This window comes from Siniperca chuatsi, linkage group LG6 (assembly GCF_020085105.1).
Source record: "Siniperca chuatsi isolate FFG_IHB_CAS linkage group LG6, ASM2008510v1, whole genome shotgun sequence".
Classification (NCBI taxonomy): domain Eukaryota; kingdom Metazoa; phylum Chordata; class Actinopteri; order Centrarchiformes; family Sinipercidae; genus Siniperca; species Siniperca chuatsi.
Window position 1 is genome coordinate 13,973,626 of NC_058047.1, and position 17,943 is coordinate 13,991,568.

The 17,943-nt window shown below is 39.8% G+C and overlaps 1 protein-coding gene across 1 annotated transcript in view; it reads right to left on the minus strand.

Moving 5' to 3' along the window:
• Nucleotides 1-10,304: 10,304 nt before the first annotated feature.
• Nucleotides 10,305-17,943, minus strand: part of psmd1 (proteasome 26S subunit, non-ATPase 1) — a 40,781-nt gene continuing 33,142 nt past the window's right edge. The window contains exons 21-25 of the mRNA XM_044201085.1: nucleotides 17,844-17,936; nucleotides 17,326-17,412; nucleotides 15,264-15,449; nucleotides 12,907-13,072; nucleotides 10,305-10,516 (exon numbers count right to left, since the gene is read on the minus strand). Of these exons, the coding sequence (XP_044057020.1) occupies nucleotides 12,926-13,072; nucleotides 15,264-15,449; nucleotides 17,326-17,412; nucleotides 17,844-17,936 (513 nt within the window). The 3' untranslated portion in view covers nucleotides 10,305-10,516; nucleotides 12,907-12,925. The remainder of the gene's footprint in view (nucleotides 10,517-12,906; nucleotides 13,073-15,263; nucleotides 15,450-17,325; nucleotides 17,413-17,843; nucleotides 17,937-17,943) is intronic.

Sequence of the window (17,943 nt, forward strand, 5' to 3'; positions counted from 1 at the left end):
ATAAAATACTGAGGTTTTCTCCATCAGTGCTTTCACATATGTATACACATGTCTACATTCAGGAAAGCTAATCTTTGTCTCCACCATAGAGACTCTTCACTGAATGTTTGGAGTTGTATTTCAAAATAAATCAGATGTTTTTGGTTCCACCTTTCTCATTCAATGAGATAATTTAAAGTGTAAGAGTAAAGCATAACAATGCTGAGTTTACATTTTTGAATTTAGTGGGTAAAAAAAGATAAAAATAAATTATGTTTGTAATGGCCATAGCTCAGCAAAAGACAACAGTGTCCGTGATTTTTATCTAACCGTCCATGTCTCATTATAAAAATGACACTCGGGTGTCCAAAGTCAATTGTGCAGACAGTATTCAGATCCTATATAATACCGCAATGTAAACAAGTAAGAATCTGCATTAAAAATGTCACTTAAGTAAAATTATTCAGGTATTATCATCAAAAGTATCAAAAGTAAAAGTACTCAATGCAGAACAATGCACTCTGTGAGCGTTATACTATTATAGAATTATTATATTATTATTACTGATGCATTAATGTGAGTGCTAATATTTACTTCGCCTGTGTCCACACTGAACAGAAAGGTTCAGGTTTCATATTTTGGAGCGGCCTTGTGCTGCGAATCCAAACAGTTCTGCCTGTCTTCTCTAAATGCTGATGATGAATGGACAGATGGCATGAATAGGCGCAGTGTTATAAGCACACTTTCATACCACAATCTCCTCCACCACACTCACACTGACAAGGAGGGGAAAAAGGTGGTGGCTGAGGTGTTAGAGAACATGCAGTACCGTGTTGTACCATGCACCACCTTCACCAGGCCGCAGATCTTACGCTTCGTTCTCCAGAACTAATGCTTGTTTAGTTTGTCTCCAGCGTTCCCAGAATGGGCAGACCCAGCTGCCTGCTTTTTTTTTTACTTCGATTTTGCAGAGATTTTTTTTTTTTGAGCGAAGCCTCCCCAGAAAGCCTCACTCCACGCCACGGTGAGCCGTCAGCCTTTCCAACAGGTCTCCCCAGCTGGGGTCCAGCTGTTCTGACACCCAGAGGACCTGAAACCTCCTCCTCAGCCAGCTGCAAGGAACTGAGGGAGCATTCAGCCAGCTCCTCTCCAGAGAGTGTTCACACAGTGTGAGCCTAAAGGTCAGATAAATAACCTTTGTAACCAGACTAGTGCTGGTTAAATTTCCCAGACCAGCCAGGAACATGTGGGAGAGTAAATTACTAACACTCTTCTCCCTAAACAACTACTGTTAAGAGGCAAGACATTTAAAGGATAAGCGGTGATATTGTAGATTTATCTTACTGTCATCAAATGCCATTAAAAGACCAAAACTAAGTATTGTACTATCGTCCTGCTACCATAAATACTCACTAGAGCAGGTGAGGGTTACACCAGGGTCTTCTTTAAAAGGTTCTTTCCAGACATGTTCTAAGATGTGAAAAATAATCTGCTCAGAATAACATTTTCTGTCTGATATGGGTTTTCCACATTGTTCTCCCTCATTCAAAAATCCAGAATCTATGAAGATGCAAATATGTTGGACACAAGATGTCTCCTAGTTCGCTGAAAAGTCCATGCTTGACGTATATGCACTGGAGGCTTCAAGTTTCCACGTCACACTTGTGTAAATTGCAGAGATTTAAGGTGAGCGCAGATGAATGTGAAAACAAACTAGTTTTTCTTTGTCGCCGACAAATGAACTATTTACTCCCGTTTAAGTAATGTTTGCTAAAAACTACAGTGTCCAGCTGTTTTAGGAAATGACTGAGCCTTTTTTAAACGTGAAACTATAAATTGGTGCCCCGTTTTTTTAAAGATTTACGTCTTCAGTAGGAACCAATGGGCTTGTGGCTGAGAGAAAAAGACAGGGTATCGAAGTTGGAAAGTACTGAGAGATGGACTAAAACATTGTTTGTTTTGGTCATTTTATGGGATTTGTTTACAATAAGAAATATAGAATAGTAACAGCCTAATCCTTTAGCCTAAGAATATCTGAGCAGTAGGAGCCTAAATGTCAAACGGGCTTATAACCAGACAGCTGCAACCAACTAGGAACATGTGACAGAAGAGTAAATTACCAACGCTCTCTTCCCCAAACATTAACTGTTGTGGCACCCTTGACTGAGGCACTTCAGTCCCAACAGCTCCAGTGGACCTGATCAGTCGTCGACAACACAACTGGTTGTACTCAGAGCAGCAACTAACGATTAACCACTTAGTGGCCCATTACAATTTATAAAAAACCTGAGGTGACGTATTCTGATTGCTTGTTTTGTCTGATCAAAAGTCCAAAGCCCAAGGGGGCTGGACGGGTGGTTTTCTCTCATAGAAAGCTCAGAAAACCAGCAAATATTCAGTCGTGAAGATGCAATCAGTGAATTTATTGGCATTTTTAGTGACAAAAATGAATCAATTATGAAAAATTGTTGGAGATTAACTTTCTGTTGGTTGACTGATCGACTAATCGATGCTGTCGCAACACAATGTTATGATTAGTGATGAAGTATTTGGACCAGATAAATCTATAAATGTGTTAAATGCGTCTCGTTTTGATCTTAAATGAACTCTAACATGCCAGTTTGTTACACTGGTATGCCAGCTTCTCTGACATCAATGCAGTTTTTCTTCTCTGCACAGTATTTGTTGTTCCTGGAGAGAGTCTCATCTTTGAACTTTGTGTCTCAGGATAGTTCCTCGAACCATGAGTCCTGGAAGTGTCCTGCTCCTGCGGATCAGCAGCCAGCGAGGTTTCATACTCTCATCAGCTGTGGAATTCAAGCAAATAGCTAAGAGGCTTCAAGAAGGTAATTAATCAGTGAAGTGTTGTTCAGGCATTAAGACTTGCCACTTTTCCTGCCCAGCTGCTGCTGACGGATGCCAGCGTCGACAAAGAGCATTATATAACTCTTCAGGTTGTTTTGACATCAGTCGCCCTATCTGGGTTCAGAGGGGCCAAGTGAACATCAACACAGTAAACTTTAGTCGCAGAGGCAGGGTTTGGTTAATGGGGTTGTGCTTCCCCAGAAACAGCCACTGGTAGTGCATCACTAACTCATCTCTGTTAGTAAAACTGCTGAATCTAAATGTTCCACAAAGACATGACTGATTTTAGTGCAGCATTTCACCAATTGCACAAATTATATTGTATTTCTTTTAAACTTGGCACAAATTTCATTAAACTTTAACCAAAAATTGCATTCGGTGTAGAGCTGCAACTACTGATTATTAGCCAAGCTGGTGTTGTGGCTCAATGTTGATCTGTCGGTTGGTCCAGCACATTGTTCCAGACTGAAATATCTCATCAGCTATTGGATGAAACTTAATTCACGTTCATGTTCCCCACAGGAAGAACTGATGAAATTTGGTTAGCGCCATCATCAGGTAAAATTGGTCCAATACTTTGGTTTATGACGAAATACCATTTCCATCAGCATTTCCAACTGTACTTCGTATTTAATGTAAATTAGCAAATGTTAGCATGCTAACACACTTAACTAAGATGGTGAACAAGGTAAACATTATATCTGCACATCTTACATCAGCATGTTAGCATGCTGACATTAGTATTTAGCTTAAAGCACCGCTGTGCCTAAATACAGCACTCAGCCGCTAGCATGGTTGTAGAAAAATGTTAGTTTTTCTTACGTGTTTGTGTTGAAAATAGAATATTTGCCAATAGGCCTATATTATTAGACTTTTTAAACTCTCAAATATCGATATTGGTATCAGCCTCAAAAATCTAGTATTGGTCTATCACTAGTGCTGACATTTGAGAAGCTGGAACCAGCGAATTGATACATGACTTACAATTTGTACAGCTTATGACAACCACCACCCTCTATCCCTTCGGATAAGGAAAAACAGAAAAAGGAAGGGCAACTCTTCCAGGATGGACACACATACAACAGATGTCGTATGTACAGAGCAGATAGAAATAACCATAGCAAAATTATAATATAGAGAAACAGAATGGCAATGTTAGATAAATAAAGTAAAAACATAAAGGAAGAAAATTATTCATTTGATTATCAAAATAACAGTTGATTAATTTTTGGTCAAATGACTAACTGAGTAATCGACTAATCGTTTCAGTGCAAGTTCAGTGTCCTGTGCAGGAGCAGTTACTTGGCTGGACAGATGAGAGCTAACAGCTCAGTGATGATTTCCAGTTTTTTGGACAGATGAGGCAGTGTGAGAGTTCACAAAAAGTGAACCTGTGGCATATGAGCACAGACTAAAAATGAATACAAAACACAATACAAACCCAATGCAATAAACGTTGAATGTATGTACAAAAGTCAGCTGGGGATTATTATCACAGGAACTGTTCATATCAGCTCTCCTCCATGCTGCTTCAGAGTTTGCTGCTTCCTTGTAGATCTCCATCTTTTCACCGTCAGAGTTAGAAGGACATTTTCAAGCTGGAGGCCACTGAGAGGCCAAAAAAATCCACGACATCCTGAGTTTGTTCAGTGTTGAACCTCCATCCAGTGGAGACAGAACGGTCTGCCCAGTCCAGAGCTCTATCATGGACCACCGGCACATCACTCGCTGGTCCTCGAGTCCAGCCAAAAACTCTGAGACCTCGACCCTGTCCGCAGGCCACACACTCGCTGACCTGACCAATGAGCTCTCCGGTGTGTCCACTTGTTTGCTTTAACAGCTCTGCTAATCCTCCATTCTTTCATCGACACCGTCACCACCATCGCTGCATCCACAGACGGTGACTACATGCTCCGTCTGCTCACACAAACCATCACCCTTCTCCTCTTCCTCCTCCTCCTCTCTTGATATTTGGTTTGTCAGTTTACTGACAGCCATTAGTTGCTGCTGGTTGGCTGCCTGCCTCCATCGCCTCTCCACAGCTTGGCCCTCATGACTGGACGCAACCAAGGGATCCTTTTGCCTTGTATGGTGCTTCGCAGTTGTACTCATTAGGGAATTTGGAGCTGCAACCTTTTTTTCACACTTCCTAAAAAGCACAAGTCTCCAAGCTCAGAGGTTAGAGTCATGGATTTGTAAGCAAAAGGTCACAGGTTTGATCCCTGAAAACAAAACACTGACTGGCTGCTAATTGTAAATCTGTCTGAATAAGATCAGCTAAATGCTTAAAATTTTAATATTGATGCACTGCTGGCCAATTTTCTCTCTTTCTAGTAACTGACGTGGCTTATGTGTAGGGAGTGAATGGAGAAATGGGGAAAAAAATCATTTGAACTGAATTGATTTTTTGCCATTTGCATCTTCTCAGCGCCATTAATCTCTGTGTCCTCCATGGATAAACAGCCATAAGTTTGCTTAGAAATCATAAAAAAATCATTATAAATTCAGAGCTTGTCTCATTCATTTTTAGACAGTACCAAAAGTAATCAAGCGGTTATTTTCTGTACATCCATGGTTGCAGTGCAAACAGGAACTGTTAGCATGTCATGCAGCATGACTTTTCATTGAGCAAATTTGCCAAAACTATAAAAATATAAGCAAAGCAAGACAAGTCTACAGCCTTGCTAGTGGCTCTATGCTATTAACATGCTGATGCTAAGCAGGTATAATGTTTACCATGTTCACCATCTTAACTTAGCATGTCAGCATGCTAACATTTGCTAAGTCCAGCTGAGGCTGATGGGGATGTCATTAGTTTTGCAGCTATTTGGTCGCTAACTCAAGTATTGGACAAAATACATTTTTGACCTGATGATGGTATAGAAAGTTAAGGGATCACCAAATGATTACAATTCATCCTGAAGGGCACCATGAATGTCTAAACCAAATTTCATGACAATCTGAATGTGCTCGTGAACAAGAGTTCACCTACTGCACCAAAACGTCCAGGACCACCATGTTACAAAGCTCCAAAGCGATGCTTTCCTGTAAGAAAGGTGTGTAAACGATAGAGAGCTTTGCGAGCTTTTTTGGCGAATAACTGATTCATACTGCAGAGAAACAAGAGAGTATGAATATTTGACAAGTCTGAAGTATGAGACGTGGCTATGTACAGAGGCCGATTTTCCACACACAGAATGACAAATCTACATCTCATCCCACCCGTTGCACCGGGACGTACGGGAAGTGAAGGCTGCAGCAGACCTCATCTGATCTTAGCTGGAAAAGAGCATGGAAACAAGGAGATGTGGAGAAGAGGGGGGGGGGAGGCTGCAGTGTGACTAAACATTCCCTCCTGTGGGGACTACATAGTGTTACTGCATCTCCAGGAATGTGATCCTGTAATAGAAAGTTCATCCCTCAGCTGTGGACTCAACAGTCTCTATATTTAGGATGTGTCCAATCAGACCTGCATGGAGCACGTTGAGTTGTACATCAGTCAAACAGCAGATGCTTCTTCTTCCACCTCACTGGATCACATGACGAATGATAACGATGACGGATTTGGTCGCGAAAGTCAAAGTCAGACAGACCTCAGAGATGTGTGTTCGTCTGTGTGTGTTCTGCGTTGCAATTTCAGTTCCTGCAGACGAGGAAAGATTCGGAAAGACTGTGCAGTCGATAAAGTTGTTTAACAGTCCTCCATGACCAAGTATCTGGGAATGTGAAGGGAGGAGTTGATTAGACTAAAAGTCTGGCCAAAATGTACATACGCTGGTTTACTGATGGGAGCGGACACGCAGCAAATCATCTCTGACGACCACTTACTTCACAGCAAAGACGTTTTTCCACCAGTGTTACGCATTCAAAATCTAACGAAGGGCATTCATGCAGAAAACAACTGCCTGTGTTATCATTTCCTGAAGGCTTCCCAAACCACTTTTCCACATGAAGCTTCATTTACCAAATATAATCGCACTTAGGTTGGGGAAACTGGCCACTTCAAGATTATAAACTTGATCTTGAGGGTTGAGGACCAAAAACCACAAAAAAAATTTCTGCTGCAGTCTTGAGTCTATTTTAAGGCGGATAGTTGGATTTTTGGATGTTTAATATTCAAACTGATACTCTCGCTTATAAGTGTCTATTACTAGTCCACTACTCCATTACTAGTATGGGTCAAGCTCCAAAAACTCTGGATCCTACAATTCCCATAATGCAAATTGTTTGCGTCTTTTCATTATGACCCCTCTGCCTCCTAAATGAAGGCATTATACAACTGGCTGTTTAGTACTCCCTGCAACAAGTAAACTGAACTTCATGTGTAAAATAGGTGGAGTTCCCCTTTAAAGCAGTGTCTGTACAAGAGATGGGCGACAAAAACCACAGTCCTTGTTCTGTGCAAAACTGCATTCAGCATTCAGCAGCCTGAGTTAGACAAATAAAGTGGACATCAAAGTTACAAACTAAATTCACACTTTGTTTTACTATCCCTCTGCTGCGGCTCAGAAAGGAAAAACAAAGAGGGAGGGAGTAGAAGTGCAAAGAGGGAATTTAAGACTACAGCGACTAACTTTGGAAGATTTTTAACTACCTCATATTAGCTTCAGCTGACAGGAGAAACAATTACAACGACCAAAAACAGGTTTAATGAACATAATGGGCATTTAGTATGAAGATACCAACTGTACTCCATTTTTGATTCAAATTAAGACTCTTGTGTCATTGCTGACACACTTAAGGACATACATGACATGCGGTGGTGGAATGTAAGTACATTTACTCAAGTACAGTTCTTAAGTACAAATTTGAGGTACTTGTACTTTACTTGATTCTTTTCTTTTCATGCAACTTTCTGCTTCTATTCTGGGAAATATTGTGCTTTATACTCCACTACAATTATCTGACAGCTTTAGTGAATAGTTACTTTACAAATTAAGATTTTTACACACAAAACATATGAAAAGTTTATAAAATATGTTTTGTTATAAATTAAACTACCCAGAGTTATATACAAGTACAGCTACAGTACAGTCGTTTAATCAATTAGCTGATTGACAGAAAATTAATTGGCAACTATTTTGATAATTATTAAGTCACAAACTAACATTTCATGGTTCCAACTTCTCAAATGTGAAGATTTGCTGCTTTTCCTTTCAATTATTTCTGATGGCATTTCTCACTATTTTCTGAATTTTTACAAACCAAACAATCAATCGATAATCAATTAATCCATAGTGAAAATAATCATTAGTTGCAGTCTGATACAAAATAGTTCAAAATAAGCTCAACCTTAGCCAGCTACAACAGTAAAATCCTGCTTTTACATTAATGCATGAGTAATAATAATCTAATTATATAATAGTGTAACAGTCACAGGAAATCTTTCTGCATTGAGTAGTTTTACTTTTAATACTTTACATTTTCCTGATTATACTTACATACTTTTATTTAAGTAACATTTTCAAAGCAGGACTTTTACTTACGTACATACGTACCAGAGTATTTTACAGTGTGGTATTAGTACTTTTACTTAAGTAAAGGACCTGAATACTTCCTCCACCACTGATGACATGTGAACATGCAACTAATGAGCTGAAGGAGACCTGAGTCTTGATAATGTACAAGGTGCATCATTAATATATCGTGTCTTCACCCCAGTTACTTTTACAGTTAATGTGCCAGACTGTCCAGACGCCTTTGGGCAACCTAATGGAATGATTTTGACATTACTCTAAATAAAAGAGGCATCACTACGTACTTCAACAAGCATAAACAAAATGAACTCTGTCTAATGCTGTTCAAGTCTCTTGGTGCTTTTATGATGAGAAAGGTCAAGGACGGAGTATCAGACAATGGGCGCCCCCCTCACACCAGGCCAACATCCATCCTGCACCCCCTCCTGAACCCCAGTGTTTTGTTCACTGGAGATGAAGAGAAGTTGTCTTAACTGCTTTCCAAAGATTCAGCTCCACACTGAAACTCCTCTCCAAAGATATTATATAAAATACTACAGGACGCTTTACCAAAATATATTATAGGAAACAGGTTATATTTTCTTTGGGATGAATTATTCTGCTGCAAACAAAGTGCATTCAGAAGGTATTTAGACCCCTTCACTTTTTGTTATATTGCAGCCTTATGCTAAAATTCATCAGTCTACACTCAATACCCGATAATGACAAAGCGAAAACAGATCTGTGCCTCGACACAATCCTGTCTCTGCGTTCTGCAGGGAGGACGTTTGACCTCATGGCTTGGTTTTTGCTCTGATGTGCATGGTCAGCTGTGAGACCTTATATAGACAGGTGTGTGCCATTCCAAATCACATCCAATCAATTTAATTTACCACAGGTGGACTCAAATTCGAGTGTCATAGCAAAGGGTCTAAATACTTTTGTCAATGTCATATTTTAGTTTTTTTTTTTTTATAAATCTGAAAAACTTTCTAAAATCCTCTTTTCACTTTGTCAGTATGGGGTATTCAGTGTAGACTGATGAGGGGGAAAAGGAATTTAGCAAACGGCTGCAACATAAATGTGCTGTACAGACGCTTTGGTTTAAGCCCCCCAGTCCCCTCAGGACTGGTTCTTTGTAGGCCTCTTTGGTAAATTCATCCATGGTCGACCAGTCTTGGTTACCACTAAATACCCACAGCTGTTATGCTATGTTGATACCAGTTCAATGCACTATCACAAGAATGGTGCACTCATCTCTATTTGCCACTACATGGCGTAGATAAGTTACAAAAAAGTCCGCTCGTGTTTGGCACTTCTCCAAATGTGCCAAACATCCTCTTTTCCCTACATGGAGAGGTTTTTTTTTTTTCTTTAAAAAAAAAAAGGGGGGAAGGCTTTCACTGCTCACTGTTGACTCTGTTTAAAAAAAAGTTGATTTGGCTCTATTTGATTTTAATCAAAGCGTTAAATAGTACACAGCCAGGTCAGCTCAATTAAAAGTTTAGAAAATAATTCTGAAGTGTTAATGATTTGTGCTTACAAAAAAGACCACAAACACATGATTAACTTTGTATTCTTAGAATCAGAACTGCATAAACAAACGTTTCAGTTTCAGTTGACAGAAAGTCTCAGATAACAAAACTGACTGAATCAATCTGAAGTGAAAGTAAACAAGAAAAGATAAAGTTAAAGTGACCAAACAGAGTTAGTTTTCTCTTCATACATTTTAGTACTTAAGGGCAGATTTTCATAGTTTTCCTGACTTTTGACCTTCTAGACACCCAGAAAGTTATTTTCCTTCAGGCACACTCCTCCCCCACCACCCAGAGTTGTATAATATGTATACAGTAGACTCAGCTCACTGTACAGAGAGACTGCTGGGCAGACTGTAGTGGCTGCTGCTGAGTGCTGAAAATGTAAACCAGTCTAAATGTATGGGATTAGAGAAATTCCCTCAATGCACGCCTGGTGAAATATCCACTCAAATAAACACACACATTCTCCAATATACATCATTTTTATTGTACGGACAGAAAATTATACAATTTGAGAATGTAAAACATTCCCTGTCTGACAAATGAGGAGCCAGAACAGGAAAGAAACGTGTAAAAGAGGAAGTGAAGCGGGGAGGTGGATGGATAGATGGATGCACAGGGGTGGGGGGGAAGAGACAACGCTGGACCGACATGCTGGGATCTGACTTCTCCTGATGCCTGAGGAGAGAAAAAAACAACGCTTAGAGGTGATTTACTTCATTTTAACAATCCAAATACCACAGTCCTTGTTAGGACAACGCCGTGCTCCACCCACTGAGCTGCAGAGGACCAATAAAAAGTTTTTACGCCACATTCATGTCAAAGGATGGACGGTAGAGAGATTCCCATGTTTACGACTAGCAGAAGTTCACATCATCAGACAACTCAAGACTGAGGGTTAAGAATAGTTTGCCTATTAATCTGGTTTACTTAGCATTAATGACAGACTTTGGCTGACATGTGGAATCCATGTTTGTTTGGTTTTCAGACACTTGTGCATTATTGAGCGCCAAGTCAGAGATATCGGAGCTTTCAGAAACAGTTTCCCAGTCATAATTACGACTTTGATGTTGACATTTTTACAAATCAAACTCTTAAATATGGTAAATATGAAATGACATGAACGTGGCATTACATTACAGTTTACAGGTGCCACATGTCCAGTAGGGTACAAACACAGTAGAAACATTAGATGCTGAATAGCTGCCACCGCACAGAATGACCGTATTGTATCTGCTGGATAAGATGGTTTAATCAATTTAAAAACTCACTGTCAGCAACAATGGTATATAATCTATTTAAGAGAATGAAGTCTTTGTTTTGATGAAAGTTCTTCATTGAAGGTCTTTGAGTGTGCATTGTGTCAGCTGTGGAGTTTTGAATTGAATTCATCTTTATTATTATTTTGTAACTTAAAGACCATAAATAAAATTAAATAAAAAATAATAATTTAGCAGCTTAACCAGCTACAAAATAATAAGTAAATGTCAAAAAACAGATAAAAGCGATGACCAAAAAGGTGCAGGCTGATTTTTATGATCTACCCTTACAACAAAACAAAAAAGTGTGTGTCCAATGTACCGTATGTACACGCTACACAGTCCAGACAGATTTAAGGCACCAAAAACTCAAGATGATGTTGCAACATCTGGTTGACAGCACACCTCTTAACTTGTCATAGCAGGAAAAGCCCAGGTGGGCTTAGTTGTTAGCCATTATTAATGTTATTAATTGTCTGCTGTAAAACAGTGTCTATAGTTTATATTATATCTCAAAGTATTTAAAAAAAAAAAAAAGTAAACTGTGAATGAAGAACTGCACCAGTTCTGCCCCAACCATCACAATCCACACACTTGTGGTCCATGTTTGTTTGAACTAACAAGTTAAGCCCAGTCTGTACACCACAAAACAGCCCTGACAAGAGCTATTATCAGGTAGATGAAGTGAAAAAACCTGAGTGGGTGGAGCATGACTATTTAGGGGCTTAAGGACCATAAAACATGCAATCAGTGGAACAGATTTGCTCAATCTGCTGCGACTTAAAACATTTCTTTTCTGGGCATCAAACCTGTGATCTTCCATAACGGCTCGGTCACTCTAACCACTTGGACGCCGTGCTGTCTCTGGCACACAAACCTCGGCCATGAAGTCAGTCTGACAGTGATCTCTGCAGTGTTTAATCTGTCACACCGCACTTGAACCTCATAAAGAGATGACATAGTATGCACAGAGGCCCTAATTTGGTCATTGACACCTCATCTGTCTCATCACACGCAACAGCGAGCTCCTACATCGGAGGCAGGCTGCAGCCAATCCAACACAAACACAACAAGCAGCCAGGAATCATTAAGCATCCCGCTTCATTGGCGAGTGCAGGCAGAAGGTTTGCCCTCTGAGCTGGCGTTTGGAGATGGCAGTGGTGTTTACATTCCTCAGTGTCAGTGATGGCTGAAACTGGGTTAGGCTTGGAAACAACAGTACAGACCTGCATTGTGTTATCACATAACGTTACTTACTATAAAAAATGGCCCGACAGCTATGTGGAAGTGCGTAGAGGTGTTGTCTGCAGATCAGTGACATAGTATTATAATATGTAACTTTAAGTGTACTTTCACACTGCGAGCAGCCACGCTACCATACTTCTGTCCAATAGTTTGATTTGCTAGTTGTGAAACAAATGCTATTGTGGCATCTGGGTCTGCTAGCTTCAACTTAGATGTATGACTTTTAAAAACCTAGTAGAAGGAAATTATAAATTGAAAATTAAGGCAGATTCAGGTCTCCCCACCTCTGTAAGGACAAAATGTCTATTAAAAACACATTTAAGAAATGAAATGTCATACATAAATGGTACTTAAGAGCTCTGTAGGCATTTAGTTTAGATTCGTTGATTTAAACCTTAAAAGTTCAAAAACATTTGAGGTGGGACAGACAGTTTAACAGCAGCCATGTTCTCTGTGCCAAAAAATGTGGAAACGAGACCAGTGTGGTGAATATCAGCAGACACTTCAGGTTTGCTTAAGTTATGAATGAATAACAAGGCTCAGGAATAATTTCTGTGAGCATACCTTTGCTGTGAGAGCATTTCTACTCGTCGATGTACTCGAAGGGCTCGGGGGGCTCTGGTTCCTGCTCTTCCTCCTCGATTTTGGGGCCGTGCGCAGAGACGGGCTCCACCAGCTCCTCCTCCTCCTCACTGGTGTCCCTCATTATGATGATCCCGCCTGTATGGAGCTGGTGACAGACATGAAAAATCAGGTTGAGTGTCAACACTTGCCGATATACTACAGATATTTATGGCAAAAGTATCCTTGCTCAAGGTCAACAGAACAAGCTGCTTTGTATTTGTTCGCGTCTCACTCTTCATTCTTGACAAGGATGCTTATGTAATAGCTGGAAAGAAACTGAGCTCAGCATTCACAGAGTGCTACGGTTTGGATAAACTACAATGACCAAGCAGAAAGCAGATGGCGCAGCACAATTAAAGAGGAAATTCTTATGGTTGTGACAAATTTCCTCTCTTTACCTTTAAGTACTCTAACCCCCTATGAACCCTGCCATTTCTCCCACTTTTCTGTGGACTGTATGTGCATTAGTTAGTAATTATTTTGTGGTAACTTGATTAAGCACAACTTTATTCATGAAGAGCATAGTAAGAGATAGATAATAAAAGGCTTTAAAACTAGATTTCTAAAAATAGTTTTTAACTCAGGGCCCTTCTACAAGACGGAATCTCACGGTTATGCATGTAAGGCCCCTATCATTTCAGTTTATGTGGTGCATGCAGTATTGCGGTGAACGTGGAGCAGCCAGGCCCCCTGAGGGTCTGAGGTCCAGGGGCAGTGGCCCGCTTTGGTTAGTTGGTAATGCAGGCTTGTTCGCACCCCCAGAAATGTATTTTAAATCCATGTGAAGACACTCAGTCTTCCAAAGATGTTACAAGAAATGTAATGATGCACAATCCACAATATATACAATATTTCAATTTGATATAATGGTACAACCGTAAATCAAGTAAACAAGTGTGGACAAATAAGAAATTTTGAGGGGGAAAACTGGATGTGAGAGGTTTCATTTATTCTAAAGTGAAAGGTCACAAATGTGTACTGTGTGGTTTTGATGTGGTTTCTTCTAAACAAAACTAAAAAGTCGAGTTTCAGCTCCAATGAAGAATCAAAGACAGGAAACTTCATATTAATGTAAGTTGATCCACATAATAGGCTTTCAACAAACCTCCCGACACTGACCAGATTCCAAGATAAGTCTGTAAAACCTCTTCACTTCCTAAACCCGTCTTTGAATGTAAAAACAAACCCTTAAAAGGAAAGCAGCGTTACAAAACTTTAGACAAGCATAGACACCATTTTGGCACTTGATACCAGACGTCGTACAATGTAATAGCTCGCTGGACACAAAATCAAACAGTACTTCCTCTTTACAGGACTGGGGTGAGTCCTCATTGGGTGACTGCACGTTGTCCTGCCATTTACTGCAGAAAACTGTCAACATTTACAGCAGGACCGCAGCCATCTGGTTTATAGGCCTGAAGAGTTTCTGGACTTGGACATGTTCGACGGAGGCCAAAATCAACCTACAGGCTGGATCCTGATTTGAACAATTTATGTTAAACTAAGCTAAACTCCTCTCTGAGATACTTTTACATTGTTTAAATATCACTATATTGATAATTAGTACATTGTAGATGTTACTGTGTGTGTGTAAATATTCAGTAATTCAATATTCGTAATTCAGGTGACTCCCAATAATTCTTATATGCAACGGTGCTATGAATAATAAAAAATAAAGTACATTTAACACCTTATTTAGCAAGTGTTTTTATTGCCCAAGCCCTGGTTTTGTACTGTTGCATAACATTTGGTCTATTCTGGCTCCCAGAGGAGAAACATTTCTGTGATGATTTCTCCCTCGATGACTGATGTTTGAGACAGCTGAAACATATCTTGTAGCTGTTCCTGGAAATAGTATCTTGACATTATATACCAACAAAAATGGACCCAGATATTAACAACAGTAATAAACGTAAGGTTCTTTCACACCCAACCAGTTTGGGGCACTTTGAACCAACTCTGTATTTGTCTGTTTGGTCCAGTTTGTTTAGACTGGTGTGAAAGCTGAACTCTGGTATAAATTAAACAACCGGACTGAGACAGATTGAAAAGGTGGATATCAGTCTGCTTCTAAGTGAACTCTGGTGGGATTGTGGTTTATAGTTTCTCATTAGAAAGCAAGTTAAATGTAGTGGCTATGTTTAACACAGTAATTATCCCAGAACTATAAGGCAACAATGCATTATTTATTTCTTTAGTCCGGATCATGTCAACCAAACTACAGGTATGAAAGACTCTTGAAGAATTTTAACTGCAGACACACAAACACGTTCAGATGGACAGAGGCGTGTTGTTACCGGTTTGAAGGGCTGGTAGCGGCAGGTCTCGGGCATGTTGAGGACTTTGAGCTGAGCCGGCATCGCTCTGGCTGGGTTCTCCAGGAGCTGGAAGTTTGGCTCTGCCTCTTTCTTCTTCTCTTTCTCCTTCTCTTCATCCTTTTTCTCCTTCTCTTTCTCCTTCTCCTTCTCCCCCTCCTGGACTTCCTGTGACAGAGAAGCAGCATTTTCTGCATCAGGACAACTGTGATCACTTTTCTTTCTTTTTTAAATCTGTATTGTTCTTGTCCCTGTTAGGTCTGTTGTGTCTTCTTCTCTTCCCGGGGTTTCACAGTTTATATTTATTTTCACATCTCTCTTTTAAATCATTTTCCAATTTGTCTTTTATGAATAATAATAAAAATTCAATTCAGATATTTCTTTGGAAAAATTGCTGATCATCCACAATTATGATAAGTTTAAACCCACCATAATCACACAAGAACTAGAATCTATTTTTCTAGTATAGACTCGACATTATTTGACAGTTTGGAGGAGTTATGAGTAATAAATTCTGGTTTTCCTTCTTTCTGTTGTGATTCAGTCCTTTCCTGCTCCGGCGCCCTTGATGGCCAGTGATTTGATGGGCTATCAGGCAGACACTGGAAACCCATAAAAAGGACACTGAAGGACAGAAAGTGCCAAGGGAGCTGGCAATAAAAAAAAACTATAGTTTTGTATTTCACGACCAAACTACATCATCTCCTGCAGATGTTTGAAACACAGACTGTATTTTCTCCTCTGACTCAGATTCTAATGGGAGGCTTCAGGTGTGAAATGCAGATACAGTCTCTGATATTTTACTGATGAAATCTGTGTTTCAACAGGCCTGTTTAGCCTTTTATCGTCACCAACAGCAGCAGTCTGTTTCTCTGTCACTGATTTTATGTGAATATTCTTATCCTCAGCCTTGTAAGTATTAAATGTTATGTATGTACTCAAATTTTGCCTACCTAATTCAAAATGAAAATACAGGGCTGCAATAAAAAATTCTGTTCATTATTGATTAATATGTAGTATGTCTATTTGAATCTCAGCCAAGAAAAGCAGAAAATCTGCACATTTCAGTTGCTGAAATCAGTGAATATTACTTATTTGTATTTGAAATACGACTTAAAGGATATGTAGATTATAGGCTTTTAAGGCAAAATAGATTAGCTAAATGCAAACAAAATGGTAAAAACTTTATAGAGTCAGCTCTATAAAACTGTCCAGAAAACAACAACCAGTGAATTCTGAACCGTCTGACCCCAGTGAGAGTGAATACCTCCTCTTCAACCGCCATCTTAATAAGTTTAGCCAGATAAAATCAAAAGCCTGAGATGTGAGAAGGCTGGACATTTCCAAGCTCGTCTCTCAGCACCAGAGCTGAGATGTAGCGTGGCAGAGCGGATCAAACCTGCTGCAAGTGCCCAGAGAAAATCCCAATGAAAGTTATACTGGCTCTGGACTGACAGTCTGTCTGTGAAACTGGGTGTGGGTGAGGGAAAACATTAAGACAGACAGAGAAAAGAAATAAAGGTAAGGGTGTGTATGGTGTTAAAGAGACTAACTAGGTGCATGGATCTGCCTCTGATACCCCATTAAGTATCCAGATAGTTGTGATTTTATCCGCGTACCACGATGTGAGAAACCAGTGCTGTGGAATGCAACGCTCAGGACACTTTGCTGTGGCAGCATTGCCATGTGGTCTACTTGAAAGACGTAAAAATAACACCAGGTATAATGCACTGCAGAGTATACACCTGAATGTTATATGGCATCTCCCTACCTTCAAAGCAGTCTGGGGGTCCAACAATATTATAAATTCTTGAAAACTTTACTTCAAATACACTGCAAGGGTCTAAGGATCAAAAATAGTCCATTTGTTTTAATTTAGTGAGACCAATAAACACAATTAAATCAATTATTTTGCAATATTGGTATGTTATTTGTGAGTCCAGAATCCTTTTAAAATGGAAGGAGTGAAAACAAACAAGGAAATAAAATAAGGTTGTTAGTAATGAGGGAGGAGAGGGTTTTCGAGGGTTGTGCATTTACGCACCACTTCCATCTTCTCCTCCTCCTTTTCTTTCTTTTCCTTCTCCTTCTTCTTGGCTTTGGCTGTGATGGAGAGAACAGCGGTGGATACCTGCCATGCAGAGAGAGATACAGAGAGAGGGACAGAGAGAGAAAGAGAGCGAGCGAGAGAAAGAGAGAGAAAAAGAGAGAGAGAGCAGAGATGTTTCCACAATGTAAGGCAATACCATAGATTACTCAGACCTTCTACAAACATGGCTTAAAATGTACAAAACTAGTCAACCACAACATAAACGCTGTTTAGTCTTTTATTACATTCTCTAAGAGCATCTAGGATTGTGAAATTAAGCAACTGAGAAAAATAGGCCAGAGATGCTAAAATAATAAACATAACGGTCAAGAAAATGATGAGTCTGACAGTGAGGGTTCAAAATATTCACAAATCAATATGAAGCAAGGTCAGCTTTCCTCGACTAATAATTTCAGAAAAAGGAAAGCAAAACAAGCTGATCTGTTGTGGCGCCTCAGTTCCTCACTTCTCACCTTCTCCTTCTCTTTCTCTTTGGGTACCTCCAGAGCTGGTGGGTAGGCAAAGGTGGAGGGCTTACAGTTGGAACGGTACTGCACCTTAGGCATCTGAACA